Below are 21,159 nucleotides of genomic sequence, written 5' to 3' on the forward strand. Positions count from 1 at the left end.
CATTATTCAGGAAAGTATGATCCAAAGAACGTCTAATTTCTTCCAAAAACTGATTGTTTATTTTAGTTGAATTTAATTGTAAAGGAACAACAAGCAGAATAAGGGCAGTGTGCTTGAGCTGTTGTCTCACAGCGCCAGAGATGCAGGTTTGATCTTGACCTCTGGTGCTGTTTGAGGTGTTTGTATGTTCTCCCTGTGACCCCGTGAATTTCCTCCTACATCCCAAAGACTTATAGGTTTTTAGGTTAATTGGTCTCAGTAAAGTTGCTCCCATTGTGGACGAGAAAGTGGGATAACATAAAACTAATGTGAGTGAGTGATCGATGACCAGAGTGGACTCAGTGCGCTGAAGGACTAAACTGAACTGACCTGTTTCCATGCTGTGTCTCTCAATTCTAAACTAAAACAGATTTCATACTTTTTTTCACAAATTTGGATGATTTGGAATGGATTCCATATGAATACTGAAGCATATCCACAAAGAATGACACACACAAAGTAGAACAAAGAAACACACATACAGTAGACCACAAACACCAGATGCTCTGGATGATGTTAGAGAACCTCTACAGATCCTGCAGTAGATGATGTCAACCTCTGTCTCACCAAGTGTCAACTTAGTATTAAGTGTCATCCCATTTTCCAATGATGTGGCCTTGCCTAATGTTGGGCATTGTGCCACATAACATCCATAATGGTAAGCCAACAAAGCAACAGAACCAGGAGTTCTTTGTGGTTGGTGGCATTGGGGCAAATGCCAGACCACAGCTCATGGCGTCAGTTTTCTGCTCCACACGATAATGTATAAATAGGATCAGACTTATTATTACCAATAGGTAGACAAAAACATTATTACCAGTTATTGTTTTGATCGTTACATGGAAAATTAGCATTTGAACAGTGGAGCCTGTTGAATTCCAAATGCTTGATCAGTATAAGGACACAATGTGTTGGAGTGAGTCAGGCAACATTTCTGGAGTGCATGGGCAGTTGACGACTCGGGTCGGGATCCTTATTATAATTGATTGTGGGGGTAGAGGGAGGGGTGAAGAAAGGTGGAAGAGAGGAGAGGGAGGACAACGCGTGGTCGGTCATAGGTGGACAGGCAAGGGGGAGTTTTGATAGGTAGATGGTTGGACGAAGGGCAGAGATTAAAGCTGAGATAGAAGGGTTGAAGAGTTGCAAACTGAAGACAGAGGAAGAAATGTGCGGGTGGGAGAAATGGGTTTGTGTCCATATGGGGCAGGGGAGTGGGGTGGGGCAGTGAAAGTGGAATGGAATGGGGAAAGGGATGTTAGAGGTTATTTAAAATTGGAGAATTTAATGTACATGCTGTTGGGTTGTAATGTGTAGGAATGAACTGCAGATGCTGGTTTAAATCGAAGGTAGACACAAAATGCTGGAGTAACTAAGCCGGACAGGCAGCATCTCTGGAGAGTAGGAATGGGTGACGTTTCGAGTCGAGACCCTTCTTCAGTCTGACCCGAAAAGTCACCCATTCCTTCTCTCCAGAAATGTTGCCTGCCCCGCTGAGTTACTCCAGGATTGTGTCTACCTATTAGGTTGTAAGCTACCCAAGCAAAATATGAGGTGCTGTTTGTCCAGTCTGGTCTCACTCTGGCAATGGAGGAGGCCCAGGACAGAAAGGTAGGTATGGGAAGGGGAGTTAAAATGTTTGGCAACCAGGAGATCCAGTAGGCTTTGGCGGACTGAGTGCAAGTGTAAAAGCTGTGATCAGTATTGTGTTTATTGGTGATAGGTTTGCAATAGCACAACATTTTTCTCCGTCTTAGTGTAATCTATAATTTGCCCAGTTTTTCATCTTTCCAATTACTGTTATCTACCAACAATATAAATGCACATTATGTATTTTCTTTACAGCTACTACATACTGGATAACCGATCAAGAAACACCTATACGAAGGTTTGCCATTCCTGTGTAATAGCACCTCCAAACACCAAGGAATGTGAGTCATGTAAATATCATATCGATATTAGGGCGGCACAGTGGTAGGGTTGCTGCCTTCCTGCGCCAAAGACTCGGGTTCGATCCTGACTACGGGTGCTGTCTGTACGGAGTATATACGTTCTCCCCGTGATCTGTGTCGGTTTTCTCCGGGGGCTCCGGTTTCCTCCTACAATCCAAAGACGTACAGGTTTGTAGGTTAATTGGCTTCTGTAAATTGTAAATTGTCCCGAGTGTGTGTAGGATTGCGTTAGTGTGCAGGGACCGCTGGTCGACGCGGACTCGCTGGGCCAAAGAACCTGCTTCCGCACTGTATCTCTAAACTAAACTAAACCACTAATTAAAGTTATTTACTCTACTATATTGTACCCAAAACACAATTGCATGGATTATTTAACAAAACCTCAAATGGCTGAAAAGTTAGGAACAGCAAGCACTTGGAAATCCAAGCTCTGTACCATTCTGAATAAATATATCACTGCACCTCCTTCACCTTCAGTGAAAAATCTATAATTCCTGACCTAGCAGATCTATGGAATATAGAAACAAGGAACTGCGGAGTCTGAAGAAGGGTCACTATCTGAAATGGCACCTATCCATGTTGTCTAGAGATACTGCCTGTCCCGCTGAGTTACTACAGCACTTTGTTTCCTAGACCTGTGCAATATGTTCAACCAGAAGGACTATAACAAGTAAACCATTGCCTATCACCCATGGGCTACCTTCACCTGAAGGACTTTAACGTGTCAGGAACTTAACTTACCACCCTTTTGTCTGGGCCAAATATTGGATGCCAACAACAACAAATGACTAGGAACAAACTTTTGGACAATTTGGGTCTTGTGGCGTGCATTTTCAATGGTGCTTCATTGACACGTGCGAAGTGCAAACGCACAGTGAAATTATTTTCTTACAGTCTAACAAAGTATTTTGCCATACCATCCCTGATTAGCAACTGTACAGAAATAGTCTACTGAGCCCGCATGCAAGAGGCACCGTTTTGGCGCCATTTTCCAAGTCCAGTCTCCACTTCAGTTGTTATGAGCAGTTGTTATTCAGGCCAGCCCCAGACTGCTGCAGGCATCCAGCCGTCACCTTCCATGGTCAACCAGCAATCGATGTCCCTCTCCTCGCCTGTCTACCGTTGTGCCCAGGGGGCACCTCCCACAGCTGACCTCGAGGGCACAGTTGGCCAGTCCCTCTCCTCTAGGCACTGATTATGCAAAATGGTACTTTACTTGGAGTAGTGTGCTCCAGTGAAAGTTCAGGATTAAATCACAGCAGTTGCAAGATTAGACAGGTACGATCCATGAAAATGGGATTTTAACTTTTCTTGGCTCCAGGCACTCACCTAAAGATAACAGCCATTCCATCCTGTACCAACATAAACTAGAGATCAAAGCATCTCCACAACAGCTGTCGTGGAATGGTCTCAGCAGAACATTGGGGTGGAAGACTGCAACCTTCACGTGGTCCGCCCTGTTTCGACTAATGCAATCAACTAGACGTGCACAAACGGAAGATCAAATAGAACAAGTTGTCCAACAACTTTAGGCTGTGCACGCCACACGAAAGAAGAAGGAGCAGAACATTGCACTAGTTTGTTACTTTTTTTCGCTATTTAAAGAGACACTCTGCTGCTCAGACATCTTTCACATTCTTCGGAGCATACTACAATAGGGAGTGTTCAGCATCCTTAAACTATTGATATATTCCTTCTGTGCTATCTTAGTACTGGCACTGCTTCATCTCAATGAACGGCTAAGAGATTTCAGATTTGCCATGTTCTACTGTACCTGGATCTTTCTCATAAACAATGTACACATACTGTAGCTTTAGTTTTAGTTTCGTTTTTCAGTTTTTGTTTGTTTTTTTAGTGTAGTTTAGAAATACAGTGCAGAAACAGGTCCTTCGGCCCACCCAGTGCATGCTGACCAGCGATTCCCCATGCTCTTGCACTATCCTACAAACCTGTGTGTCTTTGAAGTGTTGGAGGAAACCAGAGCACCCGGGGAAAATCCACATGGCCACAGGGAGAATATACGAACTCCGTACAGACAGCGCCCATAGTCAGGATCGAACTTCCTCTCAGCTTCCTCCCTTCAGGGTCATGTCAGGAGACTTCAGCAAATCTCTGGCACGACTCACCACTGCATCAGAGAGGTCATCCAGGAACTCTGCTTGCAAAGAAATTAGTTAATCGACTTCATTTTCAGTGAGGAGCATGTGGCAGCTCGGGGGCACTGGGATTTGCCAGCAGCCTTGGCTGCACGACAGTGCCAACTCAAGTGGCTGCACTGTAATGCTCATGAGAGCTTTCTGTACTAAACCAGACCATTCACTCAATGTGCAGATGACTGTGAATCATAGGATTTCCTGATGGTGAAGGGTATATTTACAGGGATTACAGGGACAGAGGGGAAAATGTAAGTACATGCGGAAACAACCCACTTGGACGTCCTGGCTCATGACTGTTCAAAGTAGAGAAGGGACTTCCAGGATGCTAATGAGCCTTGAAAACCAGTTCATTAGCTAACAGAAGCCCTGCCCAACTGGCAGAAGCAGCAGATTGCCTCCCAAACACTCCATTTGTACTCCCTGGCCTCTTTGTGGATTAGTCTGCTGTTCCTGCATTGGCCTCATTAGTCATCTCAGAACTCATAAAACTAGAGTGGATGCAAGTCACCTGATCCCACGATCTCTCTATATCTTTTGTTTCCCTTTCACGTGTCTTTCAGTCTGAAGGGGGGTCACGACCCGAAACATCACCCATTCCTTCTCTCCAGAGATGCTGCCTGTCCCGCTGAGATACTCCAGCATTTATGTGTCTATCATCTGATCCCACAATAATGATAGTGAAAGGCCTGGAAAGAGTGGATATGGTGAGGATGTTTCCACTAGTGGGAGAGTCTAGGACCGGAGAGAAAGGACATAATTTCAGAAAGAAGATGAGAAGGAATTTATTTCGTCAGAGAGGGGTGAATCTATGGAATTATTTGTCACAGACAGTTATGGAAGCCGTCAATTTATATTTTTAAGGCGGAGATTGACAGATTCTTGATTAGTATGGGTGTCAGGGGTTATGGGGCGAAGGCAGCAGAATGGGTTTGAGTGGGAAAGGTAGATCAGCCATGATTGAATGGCAGAGTAGATTTGATGGGCCGAATGGCCCAATTCTGGCCCTAAAACATATGAACGTGAATTTAAGGGATATCCAAACTTTCGATTCTGAAAAACGCAACTAGCCTACCATTAATTTTCATTGTATCAACATTGATATTTTGCTGTTGTGATAAGTTTGATTTTTATTCAGCGATTCAGAAACATCCTGGAATCTACCAATTAAAAAATATATAATTGTTGACCATAAATATCTAACTTTAAAGTTCATATGTATAATATTCCCACATTTATTTAATGTAACAATTTTAATTGCAAGGATGTACGCTGCATGGAGAGTGATACAGTGTGGAAGCAGGCCCTTCAGTCCAACTTGCCCACACTAACCAATGTCCCATCTACACTGATTAAAGTAGTTGATGAGCTCTGGTTGTTTTACAGGCATGGGAATCACTCTGTCTTCAAGCAGTTCAGGCAGTACCACAGGCATCAATGCAAACTCTCCCATTTTACATGAAACGCACAAAGGTATGACATTGTATTATAATGTTTCAGTATATTGTTTGGCAACAATCCCTAGTTGCCAATGTTCATTTTAGTCCTTTCATGGTCATTTATTGTTTGCACAGAATGTAACACTTACTGGTAATTACATTTAGTTTGTAGTTTATCTGGTTGATTGATTGACATTAAAATTATTATACTATCATCTCAAATTTGCTAAGCACAGACTTTCTTCCAACATCCGAGTTATTTAAAAGGAGAGGAAATGACGACAGCACAGTGACGCAGTGTTAGAGTTGTTCTACCTTACAACACCAGAGACCCGGTTCGATCCTGACTACGGATGGTGTCTACACAGAGTTTGTATGTTCTCCCTGCAACTGCGTAGGTTTTCACCAGGTGCTTCGGTCTCTTCCCACACTCCAAAGATGTTCAGGTTTGTAGGTTAATTGGCTTTGGTAAAAAAATGTCTCTAGTGTGTCGTGCTTGTGTACGGGGTGATCGCTGGTCGGCATGTACTCGAAGGGCTAGTTTTCACCATGTATTTCTAAAAAAAAACAAGAATAGCAATATACCATGTTTTAAGCCATTGAAACCCTGTGTTTTACAGCTCATGGCTATAAAGATTACTCTGAATAAATTGGGCAGCACAGATAAACAGGCACAGGAATTGGAATATGCAATTCATCTTCACCAGTTCAATCTATTTTTAGAAGAATGCAAACTGGCTACCCCATCATTAATGTGATTGTATTATCCAGACTGGTAACTGTACGGTTAAATCAATTAGTTGATTAGCAGAGGAGCCCAATTTCAGGAGTAATTTCAGATTGCTTTACTTAAATTCAAGTACATTTTAGCTTCAGGGACTGGTGAGAGTGAGTGTAGAGGTGATGGTGAGTGTTTAAAAGGCAGGGTGAGTATGGTCATGCAAGTGAAGGAGAAGATAGAAACTGATGTTGCACTGGGGGTCTCACTGGAGTGGCGAGGAGGAGGGGTGCAATCCCCAGAGAGCCAGAAGTCCTTTAGGTGCACATTTCAAAGGCAGTGGAAGGAAATGACTGTAGTGTGTTCAGAGTCATGAACTGACTTGGATGCAGTGTTGCACAAAGCTCAATGATCCCACATACATGGTCAAGGTTTGTGAGTGCAGCATAAAATGTCCTACCTCACTACTGCCTCCCTTGCTTACAGGCATTGTTGAATGCACCACACTGCCACCACCCACATGGCAACAATAATGTTCCCTTGCACGCCTATTGCAGCTGCATACCTCACAGGCTCACCTCCCAGCCTGCGCACAATCAGTTATTTAACCATGATACCCACAGCACCCACAAACTTTATTTGACACTCACACTTTCTCTTGCAGGAAATGTTGTCAGATCAATGTCTGCGGCAGCATCTAATCTGGAGACGGGAGTTACACCCCTCCCCCGGGGGAACGGGTGTTGCAGTGTCATACGTAATTAGAAATACTTGAGTGTAGTTTAGAGATGGCCTACTGAGTCCGCACCGACCAGTGATCACCCCACTACCCTACGCAATAGGGACAATTTACAATTCTTACCGAAGCCAATTAACCTACAAACCTGTACATCTTTGAAATGTGGGGAAAAAAAACCGGAGCACCCGGAGAAAACCCACGCGGTCGCAGGGAGAATGTATAAACTCCAGACAGACAGCACCCATAGTCTGAATCGAAACCGGGTCTCTAGCGCGGTACAGCAGCAACTTTACCACTGCGCCACCCAATATACTGTGAACTAATATTGTATTCACAAATACTGTGAACTAATGTCAGTACACAAATCACTGAAGTGATGTGTGGTGTTTTTCACGTTCATTCCTTCTCTTAGCACACTTTATTAGATAAAGTGCAGATAGTGAAAGCATGAACAATCTTTCTTTACTTCCTTCCCTATGTGCAGTTTGTCTAGAGTTGGGGTTGGAGACAATTCTCTGCATGGCAAGTAATCGTCGGCTAAGGCAAGGATAGGGTAGTACAGACATCCCTCTGATATGTATTTTACTCCGGAATCATTCATTTAAGGACTTCTCTGGGGTGGTGTGTAAAAGACCGATAGCTATGTATGATGCATTACCTAGTGTTAAAGTGTCTGTGTGAAATGTGAAGGGGTGTAATGGAGACCAGAACCAACCTGACAGAGATTGGTGTAGAGATTGCCCATCATTTTCAGGATGGCCATTTTCCTAACATCTTTGTGAAGCCAGCGTCTGATTACATTACATTATGAGAACAAGGAAAATCCTCCTTAATCTAGAAAGGATACTTCAAATGCTAAAACTGCTGTTCAGCAATTTTTATGGGGCTTTCAGTGCTCACTAAAAATTGTAGATTTGAGTGATGAGTTTTAAATGAATGATAAAATGATCTGGTTAGTTATATTTGTGTTCCAATTGTAACGGAAGTGGCAATTTTCAAACACGTATACCAGGAAAGTACTGAGATTCAAACTTTGATGAAGGCAATTATTTAGTTATTTCTCTGCATTTCTCTTTCCTCAGTACATCAGGTGGGCCAAGAACACCTGGGAAATGCATTAATAATCGCCATGTCCACCATATTCTTAATGGCCATTGCCATCGTTTTAATTGTTATTTTCTACATTTTGAAGACCAAGTCTTCTGCACAGGGTGAGTATGGTACATAACACAGGACATAAATGTGTTTTAAATGGAATTAAATTGAAATAAAAATCAAGTTACACCATTTTTGTGTTGAAGCTTGCTGCCGTGGCTATTCTGTGAAAAATGTTGAAGCTCAGCTTGACAACCAAGAGGACAAGAAGGAAGTACAAGGTGAAAATAAAATCTACTGCCTAGAAATTGAATGTTGTTGGTAAATTTGCATGATGTAGTTTGTGGGTGGCAGGGTTACAGGCACTTTGTTTGTGGATCCGTTGCTGCAGATTTTATTTTACCCCGTGCACTACTGAACAGAAGACACAAGAGACTGCAGCTACCCGAATCTTGACCCCTGTCTGGTCCCGATCCAAAACGCGTTTGTCAGTTTCCCTCCACGGATGCAGGTTGAACATGATGCTGAGTTTGTCCAGCACTTTGTTTGTTGCACTACTAAATAGGCCTGATAACAAACAGGAGCCTGTCGGTGCGGCAGCGGGGGCTTACAAAAGACAGCCGGTTGTGTGAGCAACCAACAAATTGGCTAATTGAGCAGCTAATAAACAGAGGACGAGGTGGAGCAGAGCCCTCTAGTGGGAGCAGCTGTGTCGGGAGTGTGGAGAGTAAGCTTTTGGGAGGGAGCGGAGCAGAGGGTGATAGGATGTAAAGGAACGGTCTGCTGTTTCTTGTTTGTGACTGTTGTGCTTTTTTTTGTGTTGGTTTTAGTGCAGTTGTGAATGGCAGGTAGAATGGTTAAATATTCCTCCTGTGGGAAGTCGGGGAAACTGCTGGTGTCCCTGATGACTACACCGGTGGGAATTGTGTCCAGGTGCATCTCCTTACAGGTCACGTTGGGGAAGTGGAGCTGCAGCTTGACGACCTCTGGATCATCCAGGAGAATGAGAACTTACAGTGAGGTAGTCATGCCTCAAGAACAGGAAGAGAGTAGACGGGTGACCACAAGGAAAGGGAATAAGCAGAGAGTGCAAGTGAACCCTGTGGCCATTCCCCTTAAAACGGGTAGACCCTTTGGATACTGTCATGGGTGAGCAGCAGTAACAGTCTGAGGCACATTGCAGAAGTGTAATGTCAGACAGAGCCATAGTGATAGTGTAGATTCTGTGGCAACATCGAGACTCCAGGATGATGTGCTGCCTCCCAGTGGTATGCTGCCAGGGTCCAGGAACAGCTGCATAACAAGCTGGAGGGGAGGGTGAGCAGCCGGAAGTCATTGTGAATGTTGGCACAAATGACATGGGTAGGAAAAGGGATAACGTCCTGCGAAATGAATGTAAGGAGTTTGGCAAAAAGTTAAAGACAACGATTTCCAGTGGGTTAGTGATCTGCGATTACACCCGGTGCTATGTGCTAGTGAGGGTAGGAAGATAGGACAGGTGAATATTTGCCTGAGGGGCAAGGTTTCAGGTTTTTGGACCATTGGGATATCTTCTGAGGTAGAGGTGACTTGTACAAGAGGACGGGTTGCACCTGAGCAGGCAGGGAACTAATAACCTGGCTGGTAGCTTTGCTAGCGCTACTCAGGCCAGGCCCCCCATTGGCCGTGGGGGCGGGATCCAATGCAGGAATGAGGCAAGTGAGAGGCTGGAAGTCTAGTAGGGAAGGTGGTGAAAGTAAGTTCAGTGGACAGGATGGGCAGGAACATGGCAGGGAGCAAGGAAGGACGGTTCGATTGAATTGGATTTATTGTAATGTAAGAGGCTTGACAGGTAAGGTGGATTCACTCAGAGCATGGATAAATACATGCAACTGGGATGTTGCAGCCATTACGGAGAGCTGGTTAAGAGAGGGACTGGACTGGCAGCTTAGAACTTCAGAGTACAGGTGCTACAAGTGAGATAAAGGGGGTAAGAAAGTGAATGGTATGTTAGCATTCATAGCAAAAGGATTTGAGTATAGGAGCAGGGAGGTTCTACTGAAGTTGTACAGGGTCTTGGTGAGACCACACCTGGAGTATCGCATACAGTTTTGGTCTCCTAATTTGAGGAAAGACATTCTTGCCATATAGGGAGTACAGAGAAGGTTCACCAGACTGATTCCTGGGATGTCAGGACTTTCATATGAAGAATGACTGGATAGACTCGGCTTGTACTCGCTAGAATTTAGAAGATTGAGGGGGGATCTTATAGAAACTTACAAAATTCTTAAGGGGTTGGACAGGCTAGATGCAGGAAGATTGTTCCCGATGTTGGGGAAGTCCAGAACAAGGGGTAACAATTTAAGGATAAGGGGGAAATCTTTTAGGACCGAGATGAGAAAAACATTTTTCACACAGAGAGTGGTGAATCTCTGGAATTCACTGCCACAGAAGGTAGTTGAGGCCAGTTCATTGGCTATATTTAAGAGGGAGTTAGATGTGGCCCTTGTGGCTAAAGGGATCAGGGGGTATGGAGAGAAGGCAGGTACAGGATACTGAGTGGATGATCAGCCATGATCATATTGAATGGCGGTGCAGGCTCGAAGGGCTGAATGGCCTACTCCTGCACCTATTTTCTATGTAAGAGGGGGGGGGTTGCTTTATTGATTAAGGAAAATGTCATGGCAGTATTCCGAAATGACATTCCTGATGGATCGTCCAGTGAGGCTGTATGGGTGCAGCTAAGAAATAAAAAGGTGATAACCTTGCTGAGAGTGTACTACAGGCCCCCAAATAGTCAATGGGAATTAGAAGAACAAATATGCCAGGAGATTGCAGGCAGCTGCAAGACTAATAGTGTAATGATAGTAGGGGATTTTAACTTTCCCAATATAGACTTTGACTGTCATAGTGCCAAGAGCTTAGACCGGGTGCAATTTGTCAAATGTATTCAGGAAAGGTTCCTCGGGCAATATGTAGAGGGCCCTACAAGGGAGAGAGCAAAACTAGATTGGGAAATTGGGAAGGGCAAGTGACTGAAGTGTGCATGGGCAAGCCTTTTGGGACCATTGACTACAGTTTTATTAGTTTTAAAATAGTTATGGACAGAATAAGTCAAGTTAAAATTCTGAATTAGGCCAAGGCCAATTTTGATGGTATTAGGTAGGAAGTTGCTAAAGTTGATTGGATTAGGTTGTTTACAGGCAAAGGAACATCAGAAAGGTGGGATGCTTTTAAAAGTGTAATAACAAGACTTCAAGGCATGCATGTTCCTGTTAGATTGAAGGGGGAAAGGTAGGTGTGAGTAAGGAAGCGTGAATGATGTGAGAAATTGAGGCTCGGTTCAGGAAAAAATGAGACACAGGACAGGTGTGGGCAGTTAGGTTCAAGTATATCTCTGGAGTTTTGGGAACTGAGGAGTCAACTAGAAGGAAAACAGATGGTCAAAAAGGGGGGCAGCAGATAGCTCTGACAAACAATATTAAGGAGAATCCAAAGAGATTTTGTATTAAGGAAAAGAGGATAAATGGAGAGAGAATAGGGCCCCTCAGAAACCATAGCAGTTGTCTCTGTGTGCAACTGCAGGAGGTGGGCAAGGTCTTCAATGTGTTTTTATCGTGGAGAAAACATGAAGAATGGGGAACTTGGGATAGTTAGTAGAGATTTCTTGAGGACTGTCTATATTATGGTTGCGGAGATGCCGTACATCCTAAGGCGTATAAAGATAGATACATCTCCTGTGGCTGATCAGATATATCCAAGGACTATGGGAATCTAGGGAAGAAATTGCAGGAACCCTGACTGAGATATATGAATCATCATTATACACCAGTGAGGTGCTGAAAGAGTCAAGTCAAGAGTGTTTTATTGTGGTATGTCCCAGATAGGACAATGAAATTCTTACTTGCTGCAGCACAACTGAATATGTAAGCATAGTAGATAATGGGAGAAGAGAAAAAGTTCAGTGTGTGTATACACATGCACATATACTCAATATGTAACAAATATAGTGCAATAATAATAATAGTCTGTTGCAGTTCAGAGCTTATTTGTTGTCGTGTTTAATAGCCTGATGGCTGTAGGGAAGAAGCTGTTCCTGAACCTGGACGTTACAGTCTTCAGGCTCCTGTACCTTCTTCTCGATGGTAATGGTGAAATGAGTGTGTGGCCAGGATGGTGTGGGTCTTTGATGATGTTGGCTGCCTTTTGAGGCAGTGACTTCGATAGATCCCTTCGATGGTGGGGAGGTCAAAGCCAGTGATGGACTGGGCAGTGGTCACAACTTTTTGCAGTCTTTTCCACTCCTGGATGTTCTAGTTGCTGAACCAGGCCACGATGCAGCCAGTCAATATGCTCTCTACCGTGCACCTGTAGAAGTTCAGGAGAATCCTCGTTGACATGCCGAATCTCCGTAATCTTCTCAGGAAGTACAGTGGATGGGTGGCATTGTGCCTCTGTTTAAGAAGGAGAGCTAGGAAAAACCTGGGAACTATAGACCAGTGAGCCTAACGTCTGTGGTAGACAAGTTACAGGTGAGCATTGTGAGGGATATGATACATTTATATAGACAGGCTAATTAGGGATAGTCAGCATGGTTCGGTACATAGGAGAACATGTCTTACAAATCTGAGTTATTTGAAGAAGTTAAAAAAATGGTTGATAAAACCATTTTGCTCTCTCCCTTATAGGACCCTCTACATATTGCCTGAGGAAACTTTCCTGAATACATTTGATGAATTGCACGCGGTCTAAGCTCTTGGCACTATGACAGTCAAAGTCTAAATTGGGAAAGTTAAAATCACCAACTATATTCCCAATTTGATATGGTTCCGTATCATGCGCTGCTCTGGAAGGTTTGAGTTTGCATGGAATCCAAGGAGAGCTAGTTGACAGGATAGAGAATTGACTTAATGGAAGGAAGCGGAGGGTGATGGTGGAAGGTTATGTTTTTGACTGTTACTCAGGGACCGGGGCTAGGCCATTGCTGTTTGCGGATCATATCAACGATTTAGATGAGTTTGTACAAGCAGGTTAGGACTTTATTCCTTGGAGCACAGGGGGCCGAGGGGTGATCTTGAAGAGGTGTATAAGAGAATGAGGGGAGGATAAGCCATTGCCGAATCCAAACTACCAAGTCGTTGTGTTTCCTATGCATCTTAATCTTCTGGATCAGTCTACCATGGGGGACAATCAAATACCATACAAATTCCCCTGCAATCTCCTCTCAATAAGCTGCGATGGATCCCTTCAGGGCGGGGGATTTACCCACATTAATGCTATTCAGGAGACCCAACACCACAACCTCCTTCATGTCAAACTGCCCAGATATATTAGTGTTCTCCACACTGATCTTGATGACCTCCAAGTCCTTCTCCTTGGTGAATACAGTTGCAAAGTTTTTGTTTAGTACATCTGAGTATAAATGCCCTCCTTTATCCATGAGTGGTCCTGCATTCTTAAATACTCCATAGATGCTGCTGCACCCGCTGAGTTTCCCCAGCAATTTTGTGTACCTTCGATATTCCAGCATCTGCAGTTCCCTTTTGAACACTTCTTAAATACTCTCTTGTTTTTAACAAAAGTATAAAAAGTTTGGGGGCAAAGATGGTGTCAGCAGATGGTTGGGCTGGGGAGGGGGTTGCAGTCAAGGTCAGTGTTTAATTTATTGTCACACGTACTATGCGGCAGATTAGTAGAGGTAGAGGGAGTGAGAAGGAGCTTTGTTGTGCCAGTCTGCTACCGAACATGACACTGAAGCACATGCCAGCATGAATGTAAATTACTGAAGTGATGTCCAGGTTTTGTAAACTATTTACACATGTTCATGTTGCTTTGTGGTTAGCATTGCAGATGTACAGAGGGCCTGGAAGAAAAATAATTGGCTTTTGTGCATGCAACTGCCATTAAATCTTCAATTTTCCACCACAGTGATTTCAAGAGATTTAACCGCAGCATACAGAAATCTAGTATTTTACACATTCCAATTTTCTCTGTTATAACTGTCTGCAGATGGATCTAATCTTATCAAAATGTTTTTTCATCTCAAAAAATGCATTCATTTGGGGATTTAATGTCCTATGAAGTACATTTTCTTGGAATGTATGCGGGATAGTTTTCTAAACCAACATGTAGAGGAACCAACGAGAGAGCAGGCTATTCTAGATTGGGTATTGAGTAATGAGGAAGGGTTAGTTAGCAGTCTTGTTGTGCGTGGCCCCTTGGGCAAGAGTGACCATAATATAGTTGAGTTCTTCATTAGGATGGAGAGTGACATTGTTAATTCAGAAACAAGGGTCCTGAACTTAAACAAAGGTAACTTTGAGGGTATGAGACGTGAATTGGCCAAGATAGACTGGCAATTGATTCTTAAAGGTTTGACGGTGGATATGCAATGGAAGGCATTTAAAGACTGCATGGATGAACTACAACAATTGTTCATCCCATTTTGGCAAAAGAATAAATCAGTGAAGGTAGTGCATCTGTGGATAACAAGGGAAATCGGGGATAGTATCAAAACAAAAGATGAAGCATACAAATTAGCTAGAAAAAGCAGCCTACCATAGGACTGGGAGAAATTCAGTCCAGCAGAGGAGGACAAAGGGCTTAATTAGGAAAGGGAAAATAGATTATGAAAGAAAACTGGCAGGGAACATAAAAACTGACTGCAAATGTTTTTATAGATATGTGAAGAGAAAAAGATTAGTTAAAACAAATGTAGGTCCCTTGCAGTCAGAAACAGGTGAATTGATCATGGGGAACAAAGACATGGCAGACCAATTGAATAACTACTTTGGTTCTGTCTTCACTAAGGAAGACATAAATAATCTGCCGGAAATAGCAGGGGACCGGGGGTCAAATGAGATGGAGGAACTGAGTGAAATCCAGGTTAGCCGGAAAGTGGTGTTAGGTAAATTGAATGAATTAAAGGCCGATAAATCCCCAGGGCCAGATAGGCTGCATCCCAGAGTACTTAAGGAAGTAGCCGCAGAAATAGTGGATGCATTAGTGATAATTTTTCAAAATTCTTTAGATTCTGGAGTAGTTCCTGAGGATTGGAGGGTAGCTAATGTAACCCCACTTTTTAAAAAGGGAGGGAGAGAAAACGGGGAATTACAGACCAGTTAGTCTAACATCGGTAGTGGGGAAACTGCTAGAGTCAGTTATTAAAGATGGAATAGCAGCACATTTGGAAAGTGGTGAAATCATAGGGTAAAGTCAGCATGGATTTATGAAAGGTAAATCATGTCTGACGAATCTTATAGAATTTTTTGAGGATGTAACTAGTAGAGTGGATAAGGGACAACAGTGGATGTGTTATATCTGGACTTTCAGAAGGCTTTCGTCAAGGTCCCACATAAAAGATTAGTATACAAACTTAAAGCACACGGTATTGGGGGTTCAGTATTGATGTGGATAGAGAACTGGCTGGCAGACAGGAAGCAAAGAGTAGGAGTAAACGGGTCCTTTTCACAATGGCAGGCAGTGACTAGTGGGGTACCGCAAGGCTCAGTGCTGGGACCCCAGCTATTTACAATATATATTATTGATTTGGACGAGGGAATTGAATGTAACATCTCCAAGTTTGCGGATGACATGAAGCTGGGGGGCAGCGTTAGCTGTGAGGAGGATGCTAGGAGGCTGCAAGGTGACTTGGATAGGCTGGGTGAGTGGACAAATGCATGGCAGATGCAGTATAATGTGGATAAATGTGAGGTTATCCACTTTGGTGGCAAAGACAGGAAAGTAGACTATTATCTGAATGGTGGCCGATTAGGAAAAGGGGAGATGCAACGAGACCTGGGTGTCATGGTACACCAGTCATTGAAAGTAGGCATGCAGGTGCAGCAGGCAGTGAAGAAAGCGAATGGTATGTTAGCATTCATAGCAAAAGGATTTGAGTATAGGAGCAGGGAGGTTCTACTGCAGTTGTACAGGGTCTTGGTGAGACCACACCTGGAGTATTGCGTACAGTTTTGGTCTCCTAATCTGAGGAAAGACATTCTTGCCATAGAGGGAGTACAGAGAAGGTTCACCAGACTGATTCCTGGGATGTCAGGACTTTCATATGAAGAAAGACTGGATAGACTAGGCTTGTACTCGCTAGAATTTAGAAGATTGAGGGGGGATCTTATAGAAACTTACAAAATTCTTAAGGGGTTGGACAGGCTAGATGCAGGAAGATTGTTCCCGATGTTGGGGAAGTCCAGAACAAGTGGTCACAGTTTAAGGATAAGAGGGAAATCTTTTAGGACCGAGATGAGAAAAACATTTTTCACACAGAGAGTGGTGACTCTGGAATTCTCTGCCACAGAAGGTAGTTGAGGCCAGTTCATTGGCTATATTTAAGAGGGAGTTAGATGTGGCCCTTGTGGCTAAAGGGATCAGGGGGTATGGAGAGAAGGCAGGTACAGGATACTGAGTTGGATGATCAACCATGATCATATTGAATGGCGGTACAGGCTCGAAGGGCCGAATGGCCCACTCCTGCACCTAATTTCTATGTTTCTATGTCTATGTTTCTAATAACTATTGAGTTACAGTAATTGAAAATGATTGGGACTTTGAGGGTGTGGAGAAATCCTGGCTAGATTGGTAGGTATAATACCATGTCTACCTCGGTACACATGGCAATATACCTAAATTTGTATTCTTGTCCCTGGAATATTTGTTAACAAACTTTTTTGGTTTTCACTTGCTGAAACTAATTTAAAGACAGACATGTGCTAGTTCTAAAATATGACATATGTATTCCTCTGTAATATTGTGCCCCTTGTGTTTCTTAGATTTACCTTAACTCGCCAGCTAAGAGGGTAGGCAGGTGACCTGTGACTCTCTTCCCTAACTTGGCTCATCAAAATGAATTGGCTTAATTGCCCTCCATTTTCTTTCTCAGCCTGCAGTGTCTCAGTGTTTCCCTCTGGTGGTACAATTGAAATTAGCAAAGGCAAGTTGAGTATTTTGTTGCGTTGGAAGGAACTGCAGATGCTGGTTTAAACCCAATATAGACACAAATAGGTGGAGTAACTCAGCGGGTCAGGCAGCATCTCTGGAGAAAAGGAATAAGTGGCGTTTATGGTCTAGACCAGGGGCCTCCAAACTTTTCAGCATGAGGGCCACATTATATATTTGGCACATTTTTGCGGGCCGTAGGAAAAAATAAAGAAATGTCAACCACTCACCCACCCACCCACCCACTCACAGGCCGCTGTCGCTGACCTTCAGTCTTCCCGGGGCCACCGATGCTGCTGCCGTCATCCCGTATCTCTACTCAAGCCCCCACGGGCCTCCACCAGCGACTCCGCCGACCCTTGCCTCTCTATCAGCTACCAGCGGGCCAGATCCGTCACCTCACCCCACCCCATGATCTGATTCTGCTGGGTCCTGGTGCTCATCCCCTCCTACAGGGAACCTCAGCAGTTGCACTAAACACTATTCCTACGGCAAACTGACGTGTACGTTCCCGCGCTACCACAGAACCCACTAAATAGCCGCCGTACAAAACGTGTTAAGAGCTTGCTGCGGGCTGGATAAAATCTTGTGGCGGGCCAGGTGTGGCCCGTGGCCCACAGTTTGGAGACCCCTGGTCTGGACCCTTAAGAAGGGTCTCAACCCAAAACGTCCACCTATTCTTTTTCTCCAGAGATGTTATGTGACCCGCTGAGTTACTCCAGCCTTTTGTGTCTATCTTCAAATATTTTATTGTCATATGCACAAACACAGTGAGGTGCAGGTACAATTAAAATATTGTTTGCAGCAGCATTGCAGGCACATGAACTTAGGCAATACAGAACAATATCCAATAGAGCAAAAAGACATAATTGTAAAACGAGTCCACAGTAGTATAAGAGTTGGTCTTTTGCTGAGATAGGATTAGGGTTGTGTAGATTGGTACAAGATGGTTGTAGGAAAAAAGCTATTCCTGAACCTGGCAGTTTGGGACGTCATGCTTCAGTACTCCCTGCCCAAGGGTAGCGGTGAGAAGATCATGTGGCCTGGATGGTGAGAATTCTAGATGATAGATGCCATCTTCTTCAGATCCCTTTGGTGTTGGGGAGGGTAGTTCCCAAGCTAATCTCACCACATTCTGCAGCCTCTTACATCCCTGTAAATTGGCATGCATCGGTTCAAGTTACAGTGCTTTGTAGAAATTTGTTCAGAGTATTTGGTGACAATTCTCTTTAAAGGTGCATGAGTACCTTTTATAATTACATCTACATGATGGGCTCAGGACAGGCCATCTGAGTTGTGAACTTGGGGATTTGAAGTTGCTAACCCCCTCCACCACTGACCCACCAATTAAATCTGGCAGGTAGACAAAAATGCTGGAGAAACTCAGCGGGTGAGGCAGCATCTATGGAGCGAAGGAAATAGGCGACGTTTCAGGTCGAGATCCTTCTTCAGACTGATGTGGGGGTGGGGGAAGAAGAAAGGAAGAGGCGGTGACAGTGGGCTGTTGGAGAGCTGGGAAGGGGAGGGGAAAGAAGGAGAAAGCAGGGACTACCAAAAATTGGAGAAGTAAATGTTCATACCGCTGGGGTGTAAATTGCCCAAGCGAAATATGAGGTGCTGCTCCTCCAATTTACGGCGGGCCACACTCTGGCCACGGAGGAGGCCAAGGACAGAAAGGTCTGATTCGGAATGGGAGGGGGAGTTGAAGTGCTGAGCCACCGGGAGATCAGGTTGGTTATTGCAAACCGAGCGGAGGTGTTGGGGCGAAGCGATCGCCAAGCCTACGCTTGGTCTCACCGATGTAGAGCAGCGGATGCAATAGATGAGGTTGGAGGAGGTGCAGGTGAACCTTTGCCGCACCTGGAAATACTGCTTGGGTCCTTGGATGGAGTCAAGGGGGGAGGTAAAGCGACAACTGTAGCATTCCCTGTGGTTGCAAGGGAAAGTGCCAGGAGAGGGGGAGGTTTGGGTGGGAAGGGACGAATTGACCAGGAAGTTACGGTGGGAGCGGTCACTGCGGAAAGCCGAAAGGGGAGGAGATGGGAAGATGTGGCCAGTGGTGGGATCCCGTTGGAGTGGCGAAAATGTCGGAGGATTATTTGTTGTAAGTGACGGCTGATAGGGTGGAACGTGAGGGCAAGGGGGACTCTGCTCTTGTTACGAGTAGGGGGATGGAGAGTGAGAGCAGAGTTACGGGGTATAGAAGAGTCCCTGGTGAGACCCTCATCTATAGTGAAGAGGGGAACCCCCGTTCCCTAAAGAATGAGGACATCAGATGCGGCATAGACGGAGGAATTAGGAGTAGGGGATGGAGTCCTTACATGAAGCAGCGTGGGAAGAAGTGTTGTCCAGATAGCCATGGGAGTCAGTAGGTTTATAGTAGATGTAAATCTGGCATGTGGATTCCTGACTTCCCTTTTACGCAGTCTATGACAAGTACAATGGTCTGGTTGACATTGAGCGTGAGGTGGTTGTTGACGCACAACTTAACGAGGTGTCTCACTTGCACGCTGACTCATTACCTCCGATGATTTGGCACAGTGGTATCATTGGTGAATTTACGGATGGCATTGGAGCTTTCCTTGGGCACACAGTCATGGGTGTAAGGAAACTTGAGAAGATGGCTATATTCAGTGCACCTGTATTAATGGTCAGTGAAGGGAAAATGTTACCCTTGAGTCTGCTGATGAGAATGTCCAGTTGTAAAGGAAGGTACAAATGTCCAGGTCTTGAATATTGCTGATGAGTTACGAGTGGATGATTATATTAAACGCTGAGCTGTGATCAATGAACAGTCATCTGGTTTGTGTTCCTGTTGTCCCGATGGCACAGAGACAGTGAAATGGCATCTGTTATTCATCTGTTGCGGTGATAAGACACATTGAAGTCATTTCTGAGGCAGGAGTTGTGTCATGCCATAACCAACCTTGTGTGGCTGAGGAACTGGTGCACGGGGCAGGGATTTAGATTCTTAGATCACTGGGATCTGTTTTGGGGTAAGGGGGAACTGTACAAAAGGGACGGATTGCATCTTAACAGGTGTGGGACCAGCATTCTGGCAGGCAGGTTTGCCACTGCTACACGGGTGGTTTTAAACTGAATAAGGGGGGTGGGGTGTCGAATGGGCTAGTGGAGGATGGAGTTAAAGGGAAAGGGTTTCTTAAATGTGTGAGCGTAGAGACAGAGGGGTGTAAAATGAGGGTAGAAGCAATCGGTAGCAAGGTGAAAAGTAAAAGTGGCAGGCCGGAAAATCCAGGGCAAAAATCAAAAAGGGTGTTGTAAAAACAAGCCTGAAGGCTTTGTGTCTCAATGCAAGGAGCATTCGTAATAAGGTGGATGAGTTGAATGTGCAGATAGCTATTAATGACTATGATATAGTTGGGATCACGGAGACATGGCTCCAGGGTGACCAAGGCTGGGAGCTGAACATCCAGGGATATTCAATATTCAGGAGGGATAGAGAGAAAGGAAAATGAGGTGGGGTAGCGTTGCTGATTAGAGAGGAGATTAACGCAATGGAAAGGAAGGACATTAGTTTGCAGGATGTGGAATCGGTATGGGTAGAGCTGCGAAACACTAAGGGGCAGAAAACGCTGGTGGGTGTTGTGTACAGGCCACCTAACAGTAGTAGTGAAGTTGGAGATGGTATCAAACAGGAAATTAGAAACGCATGCAACAAAGGCAAAACCGTTATAATGGGTGACTTCAATCTACATATAGATTGGGTGAATCAAATTGGCTGGGGTGCTGAGGAAGAGGATTTTTTGGAATGTATGCGGGATAGTTATCTAAATCAACATGTAGAGGAACCAACGAGAGAGCAGGCTATTTTAGACTGGGTATTGAGTAATGAGGAAGGGTTAGTTAGCAGTCTTGTTGTACATGCCCCCTTGGGCAAGAGTGACCATAATATGGTTGAGTTCTTCATTAGGATGGAGAGTGACATTGTTAATTCAGAAACAATGGTTCTGAACTTAAAGAAAGGTAACTTTGAGGGTATGAGACGTGAATTGGCCAAGATTGACTGGCAATTAATTCTAAAAGGGTTGACGGTGGATATGCAATGGAAGACATTTAAAGACTGCATGGATGAACTACA

The 21,159-nt window shown here is 44.3% G+C and overlaps 1 protein-coding gene across 2 annotated transcripts in view; it reads left to right on the forward strand.

Annotated features, from left to right (window-relative positions):
* The window catches only part of LOC116970428 (tumor necrosis factor receptor superfamily member EDAR-like), a 39,995-nt gene that overhangs the window by 12,255 nt on the left and 6,581 nt on the right, over positions 1 to 21,159 (forward strand). Inside the window, exons 4-7 of one of the 2 annotated variants that reach the window (XM_033017073.1) lie at positions 1,882 to 1,967; positions 5,528 to 5,614; positions 8,120 to 8,248; positions 8,339 to 8,413. In XM_033017073.1, coding sequence (XP_032872964.1) covers positions 1,882 to 1,967; positions 5,528 to 5,614; positions 8,120 to 8,248; positions 8,339 to 8,413 — 377 coding nt within the window. The remainder of the gene's footprint in view (positions 1 to 1,881; positions 1,968 to 5,527; positions 5,615 to 8,119; positions 8,249 to 8,338; positions 8,414 to 21,159) is intronic. The other variant, XM_033017074.1, reaches the window with a different exon arrangement.

Source organism: Amblyraja radiata, unplaced genomic scaffold (genome assembly GCF_010909765.2).
Source record: "Amblyraja radiata isolate CabotCenter1 unplaced genomic scaffold, sAmbRad1.1.pri scaffold_872_ctg1, whole genome shotgun sequence".
Taxonomy (NCBI): domain Eukaryota; kingdom Metazoa; phylum Chordata; class Chondrichthyes; order Rajiformes; family Rajidae; genus Amblyraja; species Amblyraja radiata.